The 17,183-nt window shown below is 37.7% G+C and overlaps 1 protein-coding gene across 1 annotated transcript; it reads left to right on the top strand.

Moving 5' to 3' along the window:
* Nucleotides 1–6,424: 6,424 nt before the first annotated feature.
* On the top strand, nt 6,425–16,319 carry LOC119779961 (von Willebrand factor A domain-containing protein 1-like). The gene is made up of 5 exons (XM_038279826.1): nt 6,425–6,705; nt 11,152–11,691; nt 11,836–12,123; nt 13,862–14,137; nt 14,291–16,319. The coding sequence occupies exons 1-5, from the start codon at nt 6,621–6,623 to the stop codon at nt 14,590–14,592; spliced, it is 1,491 nt and encodes a 496-aa protein (XP_038135754.1). The 5' UTR covers nt 6,425–6,620; the 3' UTR covers nt 14,593–16,319.
* Nucleotides 16,320–17,183: the final 864 nt, after the last annotated feature.

The following is a 17,183-nucleotide window of genomic DNA, read 5'->3' as shown; positions in this document are numbered from 1 at the left end:
CATCATGGCAGATTATTCTTTTTCTATCTATCCAGTGAGGAGATTGTTTTTGGTGTTTCTGATTTCCTTATCCTGACCTGTTCTGCCTCTTATCCACTTAGCCTGCCTGTCCCCGTCTGTCTTTGGACTCCTGGACCTCTGAGCCTGCCAGTTCCTGCTGTGATCTGCTTGCCTGACCTGGCTTCACTCCTGCATGTTCTTCAGGGCTGCAGCATCTAGGACACTCTGGGCAGTGCCCATCACATCTTGTTGGCAGAAACCGGCTAGATCCTACCTCGTTCTCTGGCTATGGACTGAAATATTAAACCAGGTTAGTGACTAATGCATTCGTAATCATCCTCCGTCAGATTATCCTGGTCACTAACCTGTGTTACTCTCCTGCAGAGATTACTGCCCTAGACGCTCTAGCCACTGCATAATTACAAGATCTTATCTCGTAATTATGAGAACATAGCTTGTAATTATGAGAAAAGATCTTGTAATTACCAGATCTTGTGTATATATTTCGTTATGATTAATGGCTCAAGTAATTTCCATGGATGAATGTATGGAAACGTCTTAAAAATGTTTTTCACTTCATTAACAAAGTACTCAGCTCTAACCCTGGGATTACTACTTTTGGAGTTAGCATGCATCCATATTACCATACGCGAGAATCCGTTAACAGCTCCATTAAAACAGATTCTGTATGGTTTTAGTTTTTCATATGAATCGACATGCTGCATGAAGTTGGGACCTTTTTATTTCAAATGTTTCTTAAGCCTCAGCTGTACTCCTTGAGGATCTAGGATTTTGAGAAGGTACTGGCAGACAGTTCTTTGGGACACCACCAAGCCAGCTGGAATACATTTCAGATTAATTAATTTATAACCATGAAACATCCCATGCTGGTTTAATTGCTCCTACAGGAACAGTGCACCTTTCAGCAAGTCAGAGTAGAGTGGGCTTTTTCTCCTAAATAATTCTAAGGACCTACTGCTCAATGCTGAAAAAATAACTAATTCCATCCACATTGAGGAAACTCAGTATTTCCCAGTGTTGCATACCTAAAAGGAAATTAAAGCATATAAATCCGACAACCCACTCATTGTTCTCGTTTCATGTAGAGTAGCTCGGCAATGAATGACCTTCCTGATCTCCTAAATATAGCATATTATCTTCGAATTATGAGATCTCATCTCGTAATTATGAGATAAGTTCTCATAATGTGGAGATCAGGTTCTGATAATTACAAGAATGGTATCTCGTAATTATGAGATATTATCTTGCAATTATAAAATAAGCAGTCAGATTTTTTTTTTCTTTGGTAAATGCAATACGTTTCTGTACTAGTCTGTAAATATCTTAAATATTTATTTATCTTCATAATTCATCATATTTGCTGTTACTATTAATGTTTTTGTTGTTTTATTATTGCAGTTATTATTATCAGGATTATACTTATTTTAAAGTTGTCCCATCAGATAAAATTTTCAGTCAAAACAAATCTTTAATTTGTCAGGAGAACTTAATTGGGTCAAGTTATGTCTGGATATTGATTTTTAATTTATAATTGTGTTCTCATAATAGAACATTTCACTATATCTCGGGCTGTATCACCACAGCTCATTGCTGGCACCATCCGTATGTTTGACTATAACCTCATGGTTTCGAAGGGGTGTGAAGTCAGGTATAAATAAAAAAAAAAATTATATAATACATCTAACAAACGCAGTTATAAAAAGCATTCTGTTACATAAATGAATAAGTAAAAAATATTAACCTGTTAATTATCTCATCACTCCCCATCCCCGGATTCCTCTCTCTGCCTCTCCATCACTTTTTTAAAGTTTTGCTTAAAAAAAAAAAAAAAAAAAAAAAAAATCCAAAGAGACTAAGAGCATAAGCAGGTAAAAATAAAAAGGAGATGAAAGTTTCTCCTCTTCACATTTATATTATGATATTTCTTCTATTTGTAGAATAGAATAATATATCCCTTTATTGTCCCACAATGGGGAAATTGTGGTGTTACAGCAGCAAAAGGCTATAGTAGAAGTAGTCACACAATGTGCACCTTAGAAAAGTGTATAAAAACAATACATAGTAAAATAAAACAAAAAATCAATGTACTGTACAGTATTTTTAGGATATACATACTCTGTAACTGGAGAATAAAAAATCTATAACAGCTGCCATTTTTGCAGTAATGTGTATGTGAAAAATAGCAGCAACCCCAGAGATGTACAAAAAAATGACAGCAGCATGTTATTTAACTGACTAAGTTGCACTGTGCAAAAATCAGCATGAATGTAACAACGTATTGAGGTTGTTGGGAACATTGGTGGTTATAGAGTCTTACAGCTGTTGGGAGGAGGGATCTGTGATAACACCCCCTGGTGCATTCAGGGTGCAGCCGTCTGTCACTGAGGGAGTTTTTCAGTTCAGCAACAGCTTCATGCATGGGGTGGGGAACATTATCCAACAGAAATGTTAATTTAGTTAGGATACTTTTATTTCCCACCTCCTGCACTGAGATCAGAGGGCATCCAATCACAGAGCTGGCCTTCCTGATCAGCTTATCCAGCCGCTTTCTCTCAGCTACAGATAAGCCACTGCTCTAACAGACAGTTCCATAGAAGATGGCTGATGCTACAACAGAGTCATAGAAGATCTTTAGGATTGCCTACTGCACTCCAAAACACTTCAATCTTCTCAGCAGGAACCTCAGTGTTGTGAGTCCAGTCCAGTTTGTTAATCAAATAAACATCTAGGTACTTATAAGAGTCCACTATCTCAATGTCAGTGGGGTGGATCTTCTGCTGCGAAAGTCCACCATTAGCTCCTTGGTTTTTCCTGCGTTAATCAGAAGGTGGTTCTGCTGGCACCAGTCCACGAAGTCCTGGGTCCACCGTCTCTACTCTGAGTTGTAACTGAAATATATCAAGTTTTATTGTGTAATAAATGTACTGCAAAATAAATCATGTCTCTATCTGAGTATTCAAATTGTCCAAACACATTTACAGGTGTTAAAACTTCTGAGCACAAATACATCTAATGCTAATCAGGATATTTGTTTATTAGCTGAAATCTGACTTCGACCTTTTCTTTGAAGGAAAATTCCAGGTTTCACTGAGCTTTGGCGCAGGCCCAAACACGCACCAGATACCAGATGAGAACAGAATTAAGCCTCTGTCTTGACTAATTTTCCTTCTGATTGACCACATAAATAATTGAACATGCCCCTGCAACTAATAAAACAGATATGCACAATAATTTAAACCTTTAGTTCTACATGTGTTTAACATGTTCTATGCTGTAGCTTATCAATTTCTAATAACATTGGCAGGTAAAACAAGTACAATTTAATGTCTGTCCTTTGTGATCAATACTAACATGGCAGGGCATTAATCTCAGGTTAATAAGTTTGACTATTTTGTTCAGGTGGAGCTCATCAACACTTTGTTAATGAAAAGCAGCATTGTGCATCTCTGTCCACAGCACAGTGGTCCTGTCATTACTCCACTCTGAGAGGAGCGCTGGAAGGGAAATTAACTTATCTTTGTACTCAGGGCACAGCTGGCTCTCATAATGTTGCCATAACACACAAGAACAAACCTGTTCGAATGTTCTGCACAGTGTTTTAATCACATATTTTTAAGGTGATGAATAAATGAAGGCATCAGAACATTTAATTCTACTTAATTAGGATAAAACTATGCATGGTTATATCACCAGTTCAGGTCAGGGTCCCATTATTCAGTCTGACCGTCCCTCCATAGGACTTGTACATGTTTAGGATGAGGAAAGGGCTGCGGACATCTCTGCTAACCGCACAAATCCAAACGTTTAGACTTTTACCTTTGGGTCAGCACATAAAATTAATATTTGCACACAGACATTACAATATGTGTAATAGTGCAATATTTATGCCATGCAGCACATTGAAAGATCTGAGAGCTTTCTACTTCAACCAACAATGAAGTTCTAGGTTGTGCAGAGGCATCAACGTGTGGCTAGCTGTGCTGGGATGTTGTTATTCCCCCTGTTAAAGCTGTGTTTCAGAAATCATCAGCAACCATCTGACAGGTGACTAACATTCATATTTTGGACCACCCTGCAAGTTCTTGTTAGGTTTCTGTTTTTCTTTTGAGTATCCGGTTTTGCTTTTCTCCTTGTTTCCTAGTTTTTATGGTTTAATTCTTAGTTTATTGTGTTCTTTAGTTTTTTTTCTCAGTTACTGTAATTGTCTTGGTTCTGTTATGTTTTCTTTTGAGTGTTTAGTTTTACTTTTCTCCATGTTTTATAGTCCTAGTGGTTTAATTATTATTTGGTTGTGTTCTCTAGTTATTTCCAGTCTTCCAGGTTTTTCATTTGTTGCCCTCTGCTGCCCTCTTGTGTTCTCCTTTCTCCCTAGCTCCTGTTTTGTTTCTGCTCTATCCTCACTTGTTCCCAATCTTCTCATTAGCCATCTCTTTGTCTCAGTCTCCTTTAACAAACCCTCTCTTTTCATTTCCTCTTTGCTGGGTCCTCGTCTAACCTCGTCTGTCTTCCTCCAACTCGTCTCTCTGAGCCTTCCTCCTGGTTACAGTTCTTCCCCTGATGAGTTTTCTTGTTTTTTTTTTTATCTTTGAATTTTGGACTCCTGGTTTCTTGTTTTGTTTTTTGAACTTTGTTTTCATTTTTGGGATTTTGGATTTTTGGTTGCCTGTTTGTTTGGCCTTTGTTTTTTCAGCAATTCATCATTAAATCAACCTTCTATTCACCACCTCTGCCTTCCTGCCTCTGCTTTGGGTCAGCTGTCCTAAACCAAATCTTGACATTTTTTCTAAATAAAATCCATACATTACTTCTTGAAAAGGATTGCAAGGACGTTTTACAAAAATGGACATCAGTAAAGGACAGTGGAGTCTTTGTTTAGAATTCTGAAGCTCAATTTACAATCTGGTTATAATCCAGCTGCTAATCTGGGAATTCTTCTAATGTTTAGACCACTTTAAAGGACGATTAGGATAACCATAAGGGCTCTTTACTGAAGGGTGGCCCAAAGAAGATGAAAAGATTAGTCCTGCTGTATTTTTGAAATATAAAATGAAAATTATATAAAAAATCTGAAATTATATAAAGCAGTAAAATAAATAATCTTCATGTTCTCCCTCATTTTTCAGCAGTAATCAGTGAAACAAAGCATGTATATATCAGCTGGGTGTTGTCTGAAACGTAGCATGATTGCAAGTTTATTATTTTGTTGTGTATCATTTTTAGTTTTCAAGAAAAAATCAACCAGGAATAATCCAGCATTTAATGAGCCTATTGTGTGTCTGTAAATAACACAGAGGCCAAACAACTAAGCCAGAATACACACAGAGACAGAGCTGAGAATGTCAGTCATCAGAGGAGTAACATCAGCTAAACGTTAGTAGATGTTCAGAAGGATATATACGATAAATAACTGTCTTTGTTAGTTAAAATTGTTATTTTTTAGATAACAATAACTACTAACTAACAACATAAAAATAATATGACCTGTTAAAGTTATAGTGAAACCTAATAGGGATATATTTTCACAGTCCTAAACCTGTTTTCTATTCATGTGTACATAGATACATCTGTTTTATGTTTTAAATAAGCTGTTATTATTTTGATAGGATGTAAATGTAAAGTTTAAAGTTAATGTATATTTAACTTTTTCACGTTCTGATCATTTTCCTTTGTAGTCATTTTACAATAAAAATTACATTATTGTAATATGACTACAAAGTCATTTTACATACATAAAAATTACAACTTTAATCTCAGAATTCTGACAGATAACAAACATGTTAGCATCAAGACATAACCATGTCTGTTTTAGAGACTAGCTCTCTTGTTTTAATGACCTTCTGCTCCTCTATTAATGAGGGGACCCTCGGGCACGTAAAAAGTTGCCTAATTCCGTCATTTTCCTCCAATGTGTCACTGGCCCTCTCAAACAACTCACATCTTTGTCAGTGAAGCTGAGTGCTCTCGCATCCCTTCCTTCATGGTGCCCATCTCATTAAGATCCAAAATTCTGAGATTAAAGTCAGAATTCTGACATTAAAGTCAGAATTCTGAGAAAAAAGTCAGAATTCTGAGATTAAAGTCAGAATTCTGAGATTAAAGTCAGAATTTTGAGAAAAAAGTCAGAATTCTGAGAAAAAAGTCAGAATTCTGAGTAAAAAATCAGAATTCTGAGATTACAGTCAGAATTCTGATTTTTTTTCACATACTAAACTGAAATAAAATTTTAAAATCAGTTTACTTTTTTCTTTTTTTCAGTGGCCCTAATAACCCTCTTCTGTATATGGGAATCATTTACTCCCATCGGAAAAAAAACAATACTGCTTTATTTCCTGGACCTGCAGCTTGGGGAGGAGTGGGCGTGGCTTCAAGGTGAACTCTGGTCATTAAGAGCGAAAGAGGTGGAGTGGAGCGTCTGCCTTTAAAGCATAAGTAGGAAATCTGACTGAACTGCCAAACAATTAAAAACAAGACAGTCTGTGACAGCGAACCGAGAGATGGGAAGCGGTCTAACAGCGTCCATATCCGATGGTTATCATCTCACCTGGCTGGTGTCCTAATTAAAGTCCTGACTGGTTCCAGTTGTGTTTGGGGGCCAGAAAATGAAAAGTTTTTTGCTTTGCTGCGTTTTAATCGTGGCGGCGCCGCAGCGGAGCTTCAGCCAGACGACACATTTACCTGAAACAGGTGAGTTAAGACCAAAGATTAAAAACCAAAGGTGGGAAAACAACAACAACAATTCAATGTAAACAGCACGCTGATGACATTTTCACATAAAATAAATGTCTGACCTGCTTAAAACGTGCTTATTTAGAAGGCAAAGCCACCCAGCAGGCAAAGAATAAATACATCCAACCTACGGAGGGGTTTTGATCAGATCACATGTGTTAGAAGTCCAAATAAGAGAACAGTCATGTTCCAAAAACATAAATCTGCGTTTATATTAGGTTTGTCTGTCAGATTAAAGCTGGCTTTTATAAAATAACAATCTTCAACTAATTTTTATTTATTATTATTTAATTTTAGACCACATAGCTGTATTCAGTTTTTAGTAGGGTCTTGTAAGTTTCTATTCAAGATGCCAGAAATTATGCCAGAAATCTTAACAAGTCAGAGTTGAAAATTGGTTGAAAGCATGTCTGATCATCTCAGTGAAATATTTCCCAGGTTCCAAATGAGCAGTGAACCATTGCAGTGAGCTTTGCATGTGATGCTGGTTAAAGATCTGGTTTGGACAGGTTTTTATTTTAGTTTTTTTTGGATGATGCTCATACTTCCAGTGTGATGTTTGTGATAAACGTGGATGGCAGCTTCTGGTTTAGTACAATGGCTTGAAGTAACAAGGTATTACAGACTTTCTTTGTTTTTTAATTGAGAGTCAAATGTTGATTGCGTCTTAGTTACTGTTAATTCCCATAATATTGTCCCACTGAAGATATGAAAGTGTTCCATCTAACCTATACATAAAACCAGTGCAGCATTGCTTTTTTCCCATTAAAGTTTGAGTTCAGGCCTGCATGTTGGCACAGTTTGTAGCACTGTTGCAGCAAGAAGGTCCCGGGTTCTTTCTGCATGGAGTTTGCATGTTCTCCGTGTAATTGCGTGGGTTCTCTCCGTGGACCCTGACTTCCTCCCACAGTCCAAAAACATGACTTTTAGGTTAATTGGCTTCTCTAAATTCTACTTACATGTTTGTGTGTGCATGGCTGTGTGGCTTTATGGTGACCGGTCCAGGGTTTACCCTGCCTCTCGTCCATATACCCCATTTATACTACCCTTGAAAAACCTATCCATGCCGAGACCGGTCCGAGCTCGATCAGTTAACCAGGCCAAACTTGGTTCTGACGACCGTTTACACATCACGCTATCTAGGTTCCTCGCCTCCTAGTGACGATCTGCGGTATCACTGCCAGTACTGAAGGAGGAAATCAAGCAGTTGGTGGTGGTAATGCACCAAAAGTTGTTTGCCAACCGCCATATAGGAGGAGGAGGAGGAGGAGAAGGAGGAGAAGGAGGAGGAGAAGGAGGAGGAGAAGGAGGAGGAGAAGGAGGAGGAGGAGGAGGAGGAGAAGGAGAAGGAGAAGGAGGAGGAGAAGGAGAAGAAGAAGAAGAAATCAAAATGGCTGCACCCGTCACATTCAGAAAGTTATGTTAACGGCCTCAATCTCGGCGTCATCCCAGGTCGCACCACCGTCTTTTGAAGCCATTATTTTAAATGTTGCATGGAGAAGATTTAGATTGTTGTTTATAGTTGTTCTTCTGTTTTGTGGTGGTTGGCAAGCAACTTCCGGAGGGGCATTGCCGCCAACTACTGGAATGGAGTGTGAATCGGGATGTGCAGCCAGACTGAGATGACACGTTCTGCTCATGTGCTCTTGTTATCAGAGAACCGAGCCAGAGAAAAACTGAGCCGAGCCTACCTCTGGAATTGGTCTGCAGTTAGCTCGGTTCGGTTGTGTCTTGCTCAGTTCAGTTCAGTTTGCTTTCCATTTACACACGATAAGTTATCTCAGTTACTGAGCTCGGTCTCGGCACGGTTTTTCAAGGGTAGTGTAAATGGGGTATTAGACTACCGGAGATGGACGCGGCCACACTGAGACCCTGATGGATGGAATTTGAGTTGGCAATGCCATGCCAACAGGGGTTTTTGGGGTGGAACATGTAGAAATGATGACAGTCAGAAAGGCCTTGTCGGGGTTACAAACAAGGCTATGCTGCACAACTCACCTGTTGATACCGCAATTGACTCAATTTTAGCTTAAGTAGCGACAATTTAATTTTTGTTTAAAAACAAAAACAAAGAAAAGGAGCAAAGAAAAGCACTTTGTGCATTTGTAGATGGGAAAGATGTCTATACTTTCATTTATTTATATATATATATATATATATATATATATATATATATATATATATATATATATATAATGTCTATAATAGACAGGAGGATTTACTGGTTTCAGACTTTCAAAGGACACCCTGTGAGCTTCACAGAATACATTAACATATTTTTCATTGATCTTTGCTTGTGTCCTCTTTCGCATATGGGCACCATTTGAGGCCAAGTATCTGACTGATGAAATCTGCACATATCTCAAACACATTGACCTGCACCTATCTTCAAAATTGGGAAATTCCTCTGCATCTTTATAAATAACTGCACCAGAAAGCATGTAGTGTTTCACTCTTTAAAAAGCATGTCGAGTTTTCACACTTTCTTCCACTCTGCATTTTCCCCACAGATGTTATACTCATGCTAATGTTGTTTTATTTAAAGAATGTTTTTGCTTTCTTAAACACACCTAAAGACAAATTATTGTGCAAACAAGCTGTGTAAACATTTCTAAGGGTAATTTTTATACATTTTAAACAAATGTAAAAACTACAAGTATCTTTAAATAAGATTTTTATTTCATAACCAATCTCACTGTTTAAACAATTCAAATCAGTTTCATCTGCAGCTAATACATTTTATTTAAGCTAAAGCGAGATTTAGATTTTTTCTGATGATTTTACCAATTTCTTAAAGAATCAATAAAATTTTTTGTAATGTTCGGATATTGATAAAAATGAATATAGACATATGTTTACCAAAGATTGCAGGGGAAGCTCTTCCATATTCATAGACGACTCTGTAATAATTAAAATACAATTAAAATACAATTAGGTGTAAAAGAAAAACAATGGCGCCTTTACATTATTTTTGGAGTAATGACTTCGTTCTCTATTAGTGGCCTTTCAACCTTTTTTGTTCTATTGAGGATTATTTCACTCTCTCCAAGTCAAGATGGCATCCTAACAAGATTATTTGTTTTTTTTTTATGTAGATGATGGACACACTAACAATCAAAATTTCAACATGGAGAGACTTGCTCAGAGAAACGCTGTAATTAGAGAAGTATTATTCAATTTATTTATACAGGTAACGTAATCAGATTATCAAAATGTTTCTAACAGAAAAAAAAAAACTGATTGCAAGGACTTATTGAATCTCTGCAGTCCCTCACCGCAAGCATGCATGTAGTGAAAGTGGAGAGGAAAACTCCCTTTTAACAGGAAGAAACCTCCAGCAGAACCAGGCTCAGTGTGTGCAGCCATCTGCTGAGGCCGACTGGGGTTCAAGGAGACAAATTTAGATAATGACATAAATGAAATAATTTTTTTGGCGCCAGGCCCGGGCAGAATACTTCGATGCAGTGAATCAAGTGAGTGTTGGCCTAGTGGTTAGCAGTGTGCTTGTGCTCTGAGAAGGTTGTAAGTACTCTGTTCGATCCCCACAGCCTGCACTCTCTGTCCCTCAGCAAGGCCGCACAATAGCAGCCCAATGCTTCCCAAGGGGATGGGCTAAAAACAGAGTTTATTTTGTTGCTCTGTACTTGTGATAGTGTACTGAAAATAAAAAAGTTTAAAAAAAAAATTTGCTTGGATATGTAATCTAGAAAAGGATTAGAGTATTCTTCTCCACGGACACTGATGATGGAATAAGTCAGAAGGTGATTGGAACTGAGAGTGAGGGAGGAGAAGAAGTGGAGTTAGGTGAAAGTTTGCCTGTGTGCGGGAGAGAGAAGCATTATTTTAAACGTGAATCTGCAAGAGAAATTAATACATTTGGGTTTAAGTTTACACAAATTTTAATAATTCTATTCTTTTATTTGAAATGGAGCAATATTCATTGAAATGCTTACGTCAAGATTTAACATGTAAATATGTCCGATTTAGCCATACATGTTAATTTAAAATCGAAATGTTCTAAAAGATCTAAATGGTCTAAAATATAATTAAAATGCTCTGAAATAAACTTGCTCTCTTATTATTCTAGCAAAGAAAAATAACTAATAAAAAACAACTACTGTGTTTTAATGTTAGACCTTGACAAAGAAACATCTTTCTTTTCAAACAGCCCCTGTAAACATTTAACTGATCTAATAAAATCTATCTTTTACCACAACAATCTAGTGCCTTGAGGATAATAAGCCTACATCTGTGTAATATCAGCCATTTTTCCTGATTTAATTTATTTTGGTTTTTCCTAACGACCTTAATATAGTTATAACCTTATTTTTTTTATTCTTGCCTCATTCTTATATTTTTCTTATTCTTGCCTTATCCTCGTTTTCTTTTCTATGTCCTTTTCAGGGTTATACAGCTGTGAAGGGGATATTCTACTGCTACTAGACTCCTCTGGAAGTGTGACATCATTTGAATTCTCTCGATTTCTGGAATTTATCGCCAACCTCCTGTACCCGTTTGCGCTGGGCCGAGGACACCTCAGAGTGGCCCTACTGCTGGTGGCCACCACCCCTCACCTGGAGTTCAGCCTGGACATCCACAGCGACCTGGAAAGTCTGCTTAGAGCTTTGGAGAGTGTCAGACGGCTGCAAGGAGATACCAACACGAAGGCGGCAGTGGAAATGGCTCATCAGCTGCTGTTGGAGGTAGAGGGGGATGTGCCCAAGGTGCTGCTGTGGCTGACAGATGGTATTCAGCCTGGAGAAGTGGAGGAGCCCATGTCTAAGCTGAAGGCTCAGGGAGTTCATGTGTTAATTGTTTCTACAATTCATGGCGACTACAACGTTTTGCAACGTGTGGCGACTCCTCCTTTGGAGTCCCATCTGTACTCTGTGGACATAGATAGCATCGACATCATCACAGACGACCTGAGAGAGGCCATCATCAGTATGTGTGTGTAAATATATAATAGTAAGAAATAGATATAGTTATAAGTATATTTCATTTTTAACAATTATTCAGCTTATTTTATCACTTTTCCCTTCTTTCTCTTATGATTTTTATTTTTTTGTTTGTTTATAATTTGTGTAGAAATTATATGTGCCGAACAACTGAGCGTGGTTCACCTGACCTCCCATAGTGCTGTACTGCAGTGGCATCCTGTTCTTTCTTCTGATGGCGGTTATTATGAACTGCGGTATAAAGCTGTGGGTGAAAGCCACCCTGAGAAGTCCAGGGTTTTTCCAAGCACCTCCAGCCGAGCAGAGCTGACCAGACTGCAGCCCGACACCATGTACACGGCTTCCCTCCACCCAGAGTCCAACCAAATTTTGTTCAGGACACTGTCGGTGAAGTTCACCACGCTTCCTGTTAGAAAAGGTTTTTTTTACTTTTAATACATGTTTGTTTTTTTAATCCTCCCTAATCACATGAGAACATAAGAAGTAATGTCCTAAACTAAAGTATTTCATTGTTGTTTTTTTATATATATAAAGTTCTTGATAACACTCTGACAACATTTTAAGCCAAAAAAAACAACAAATACTTATGTACATATGGCAGACCTTTCACTTGTCCATCTGGCTGAATCCCTCTGTAGCTTGAATAGCTGTATTTTAGCATTTTGCTTGATTTATATGGATTTAGCCTAATCAAGATCTTAAAAGTTCATTTTTCATATTAACTAAAATTGCTGAGTACATTAATTATGACCTTTACTAATCAAGTGGTTGGTTTACAATCAGCATTTTTTAAATTAGTTTAGATTCATTTAGATTATAAAATGTTACTTATTAAAAGAAAATCAAGAACTTGGGTCAATTACTTTATCAAGGTCACAGATCAGTGAGTCTGGAGAGCATTTTCATTGGAATAAACAAACAAAGTTAGCAACATTGACAATAGTAACTAGGGGTGTGCAAAATAATCGTGATGATGATGCATAGTGATTCTAATTTTCGTGATCTACTGCATCGATTCTTGATACCAAGAATCGATTATTAATTTCAAAAAATGAATAAATAAAATTGCATGAATGGTTGGCGAACATCAGCCAAAAACAAGTGTAATACAACTTCCAGTCCAGTAGATGTCGCTGCAAATGTGCTGACGCACGCTGCCTTGTGTCACAAGCATTTCCGGCCGCGGGATACTGTGCCTACCCATTCAAAAACAAAACATGGAGGATAAAATATTGCAATGCATCGCAATAATTCAAGTATCGTGATGCATCGTGATAGAATCGCATCGTGGCCTGTAAATCGTGATTCGAATCGAATCGTGACTTCTTTGGCAATACCCACCCCTAATAGTAACACAGTATTCTCAACAGTGAAACATCAATCAATGACTCCATCCAGCAGACAGAGATTTTGGAAACCCAGTTTCTGTGTCTTTTTTTGTGATAATTAAAATTCATGGGCAGTTCTATACAGGGGCCAGCTGAAGAAGACATAATACTGAATCAATTTCATGTGATAATATGCATTGCTTTAGAAACCTTAACTAATTGGTCCCCCATAACAATGCAGTTTTGTTTTATTATATAATTGTGCACCTTTTATAAAGCACTTTGTGTTCCTCAATGTCTGTGAAGGGTGCTATATTGATAAACTTTTACTTACTTGCGTTCACATTTACAATTTTACTATAACAATACTTTAAATCCAAACAAAATAAAGTGAAAATAAAAAATAAGCTGTTGCACTTATTTTTGAGATGGGATCTCAGTTTTCATCTGATAGATGAGGGGTCTGCAACCTGCATCTCCAGAGGCTATCTTTGACTGACTAACTTACCTATTATGTTAACCTTTAACTATTGCACTATTTTTCTTTAATTTTTGTATATTTTTTTAATTCTTTGATTCAATGCTAAATGAAGACCCCCAACAGTAAATTTGGTCTCTCTCTGCCACTGATTTTGCTCTTTATGCTTCCTCTACACTTAGATTTTATTCAAATTTAGCCTAATTTAGCCCCACTGACAGTTTAAATTTAAATCTGAAATATCTTTAACCTCTAAAAGTCTAATTGGTTTTTTCATTTAGGATTTTAGAAAGTTGGCTCTTGTTTTATCCGTTTGTTGTCTTCTCATTGTTATCTTGTCATGTTCTCAGATGTTATTAGTCCAGCGGAGGTTACCTTGTCGGACCACGGTCCCCATCAGGTCCGTGTCACCTGGGGCCCCCTGCAGCCAGCTCTGGTACAACGATACAGAGTGGAGTACGGAGCAATCCCAAGTGGACATGTTCAAACTGTGACTGTAAGCAACCAGAGAAGTTCTGTGTTTCTGAGGGACCTGGATCCAGGCACTCGGTACCTGATCACAGTCAGCGCTCTTTATGTAGATGGAAAAGAGAGGGTCATGTCTGTAACAGCTTGCACTCAAGAAGGTTGGTGCAGTTCTTTCAGTTCATTAGAGCTTTTTGAACATTAAATGTTTTTTTTCTTTTCTCAACATCCACACTTGAAGCTGCTTTACCCAAAGGTACATTTCTAACAGGCAGTAAAGAAAATGACATTGTATTCTGTCTGTTTTTATGCAGCACCTGTACCTCCCCTGACCGACCTTCAGCTGGCCCTGATCGATCGACCCGAGGGGAACGAGGTTCAGGCAACCTGGCAGGCCAACACAGAAGGGTTAAAAGGTTACTGGATCAACTGGAAGAAAAAAAGCTCCCAGAGCTCCCAGTCAGAACACACTCTCTCCTCAGCCTACCTTCCCCCTTCCACCCTTTCAACCCGACTCACCGACCTTGCCTCCAACAGCCGAGTGTGTGTCTCTCCTCTCTACAGCTTTGGTCGAGGAAAGGGGATCTGCTGCACGGCCAGGACAAACAGTGATTAATTGGGCTGACAGGCTCTTTTATTTCAGTTACTGCAGGTATATTCATACGGTGCTGAGTACTTAATGATGTCTAGCTTTTCTTAGCTCTTCCTCTAGAAAGTTTTAGTCAGGCTTGATAAAAACAACATTTGGGAAAAATCAGACCATGGGAGCACCAAAAAGGTGGGGAATTAAACAGAGTATCTTACCAAAATGTTCAATTTTATTTAATTATGTTTCAGTGAAAGATTGTAATTGAAGTTTTGAACAAAACAGAATTTATCGTGCTAAAGAAATATGTAACTATCTGAATTAAGCTCGCTGTTTAATTTAAAGGTATAGTGGAGGATTTTCATGAATTCCTATTATATGGAATGCCTATTATAGGCGTGCAAGAGCATGCACAAGCCCATTTCTCCTCGTGCGCACTCTGTTTAAAAGTTGCTGTTTTAATCACTCATACAAGCTTATTTCCAAAAGATTTCAACTATGTCATACTCACCACCAGTATTTAAAATGGGGACGAGTAGGTAGGACGGTCTTATGTAAACATAATTCCAGAATGATTAGGATGAACAATATGGGGGACCACCTATTTTGATGATCCACCTGGAAAAATAACATCCACCACTATATCTTTAAGGCAAGGGGAATTCCAAACAAGTATAAAATGATATTTGGTTAGATCAGACCAAATATTTTATTTTCTTTCATGCAAGATACTCTGTGGCAGGAAACTAATCCTTTATATCCTGCTGAAAATGCAATCTCCATGGAGAAGTAAAGTGGTGGCAGTATCATGTTGTATGGATGTTTATGTGCTACAGGAACTGCGAGACTGGTCAGATGAGAAGTTGTTTAGAAATGTTATAAGTATGATTTGAAGCCCCGAAAGAGTTTAGAGATTTAATGTATTTTCCTGCAAGACCACCCAAAGTATAACCGAGCTACAGTGGATTGATTTAGACAAGAGTATTTTTATTTGCAAAAGGAAAACAAATAAAACTCTTTATTACTGACAGGAAAAGGGGGTATGAGAGAGGGGTAGAGACATGCGGGAAAGGACCACCGGCAGGATTCAAACCCGGATCGCCCGCGTCGACTAAGCCCTCCATACATGGGTCGTGTGCGCTAACCACTGCACCACCAAAGCTTGCCCATAAACCTGAATCTTAACATAAAATGTGACCTTTTAGATTTGTTTTCAGTTATTGAACAGTTTTCTCTAGAAGATACAGTAACTATTCTGTTCTTTGTAATTTAATAAAATCATTGTTAATTGCAATTAATTATTTATGAATGAATCCATATTTATATTAGAAACCCCTAAAAATAGCCTTAGGTTGGTGTCAACACAGGTTTAATTGTTTTCTCTTTTCTCACACTTTTATTGCCATCTAGTGGCTATATCACATACGGTTGTGGTGAAAAAGAAATTAACATCTGTATTATAGTCATGATGTTTCTTGTATAAATTAATAATTTTACAAGTTATGAAAACCACGTGTGGAAAAACATGAATATGATGCAATTGTTCTGTTAATTGCATCTATCTGTGAATCTTTTTCTTTTTTTAATTTTGGATGATGGTTACTGACACTGACTGTAAATTGATTTACAGCCCTTGTTCTCAGAACTAATACATTTTTTTTTTAAACTTTTATCTATGCTTATGTGATATATCTCTGAAATTAGAATTTTCCTATGAACGTTGGTGTAAATAAATGCCTAAAGTGCCACATTCATGGCTTAATTGTATTTTTGGTCGTCTATTGATTGTTTCCTATGATGTCCTTACATTTCTTAAAGGAAAATTCCGGTTTTTAACACTTTTAGCCCCTTTTCTGTAGTGTCCAGGATGAAATCGAATGAGCGACACCAAAATTTTGACGATTGGTCCTGTCTCGGCTATTTGGCTCATGTAGAATCCCCCCTGGCTGCTTCCGAATGGCTTGCATAGTGCATGTCAGATAATGTCCTTAAAACAACCTTAAACGTTCTTTTTTTAAAATATGCTACTCACCGGGTCGTCAGCGCTGTTCAATGACGTTCCAAAAAAGTTTCGTGAAGAAAAACCGTTCCTGTCTTGTTTTATTTAGCATTTTGTAAATCCCAGAACTATTTTTTCCAATACATCACAACCGCTTATAAACTTCCGCTTCCCGTTCGAATCTGAAGGGTTGCACACTCCAGACCACTAGTTGGCGACAATGTCTCTATATACTCCTCCTCAGTATATTCCGGTTCAAAACGGTATCCTCTACCATCAAACTCAAAGTCCAATATGTCCTCCTCAAGAATCCACCTTTCGTATTCCATTTTCAGAGTTTTTTAAAGTGTTTAACAGAGACGTTAGCACCTCGACGTCGGAGTACACAGAGTGAGGCAGAAACACTTGGGCCTTGCGAAAAAACTACAACTAAGCGTAAACAGGCCCCCTTTCCGTTTCCGGTGGCAGAGGGATATTGACTATTCCAACAGAACTCAATGGGATTTACAAAATGCTAAATAAAACACTACAGGAACGTTTTTTCTTTATGAAACTTGTTTTTGAATGTCATTGAACAGCGTTGACGACTCGGTGAGTAGCATATTTAAAAAAAAGAACGTTT

The sequence above is a fragment of the Cyprinodon tularosa genome, unplaced genomic scaffold (assembly GCF_016077235.1).
Source record: "Cyprinodon tularosa strain WSP-4 unplaced genomic scaffold, ASM1607723v1 ctg154, whole genome shotgun sequence".
In the NCBI taxonomy this organism is placed as follows: Eukaryota; Metazoa; Chordata; class Actinopteri; order Cyprinodontiformes; family Cyprinodontidae; genus Cyprinodon; species Cyprinodon tularosa.
Note: the sequence above shows the minus strand (reverse complement) of the source record. Positions and strands in the feature narration are given on the sequence as shown.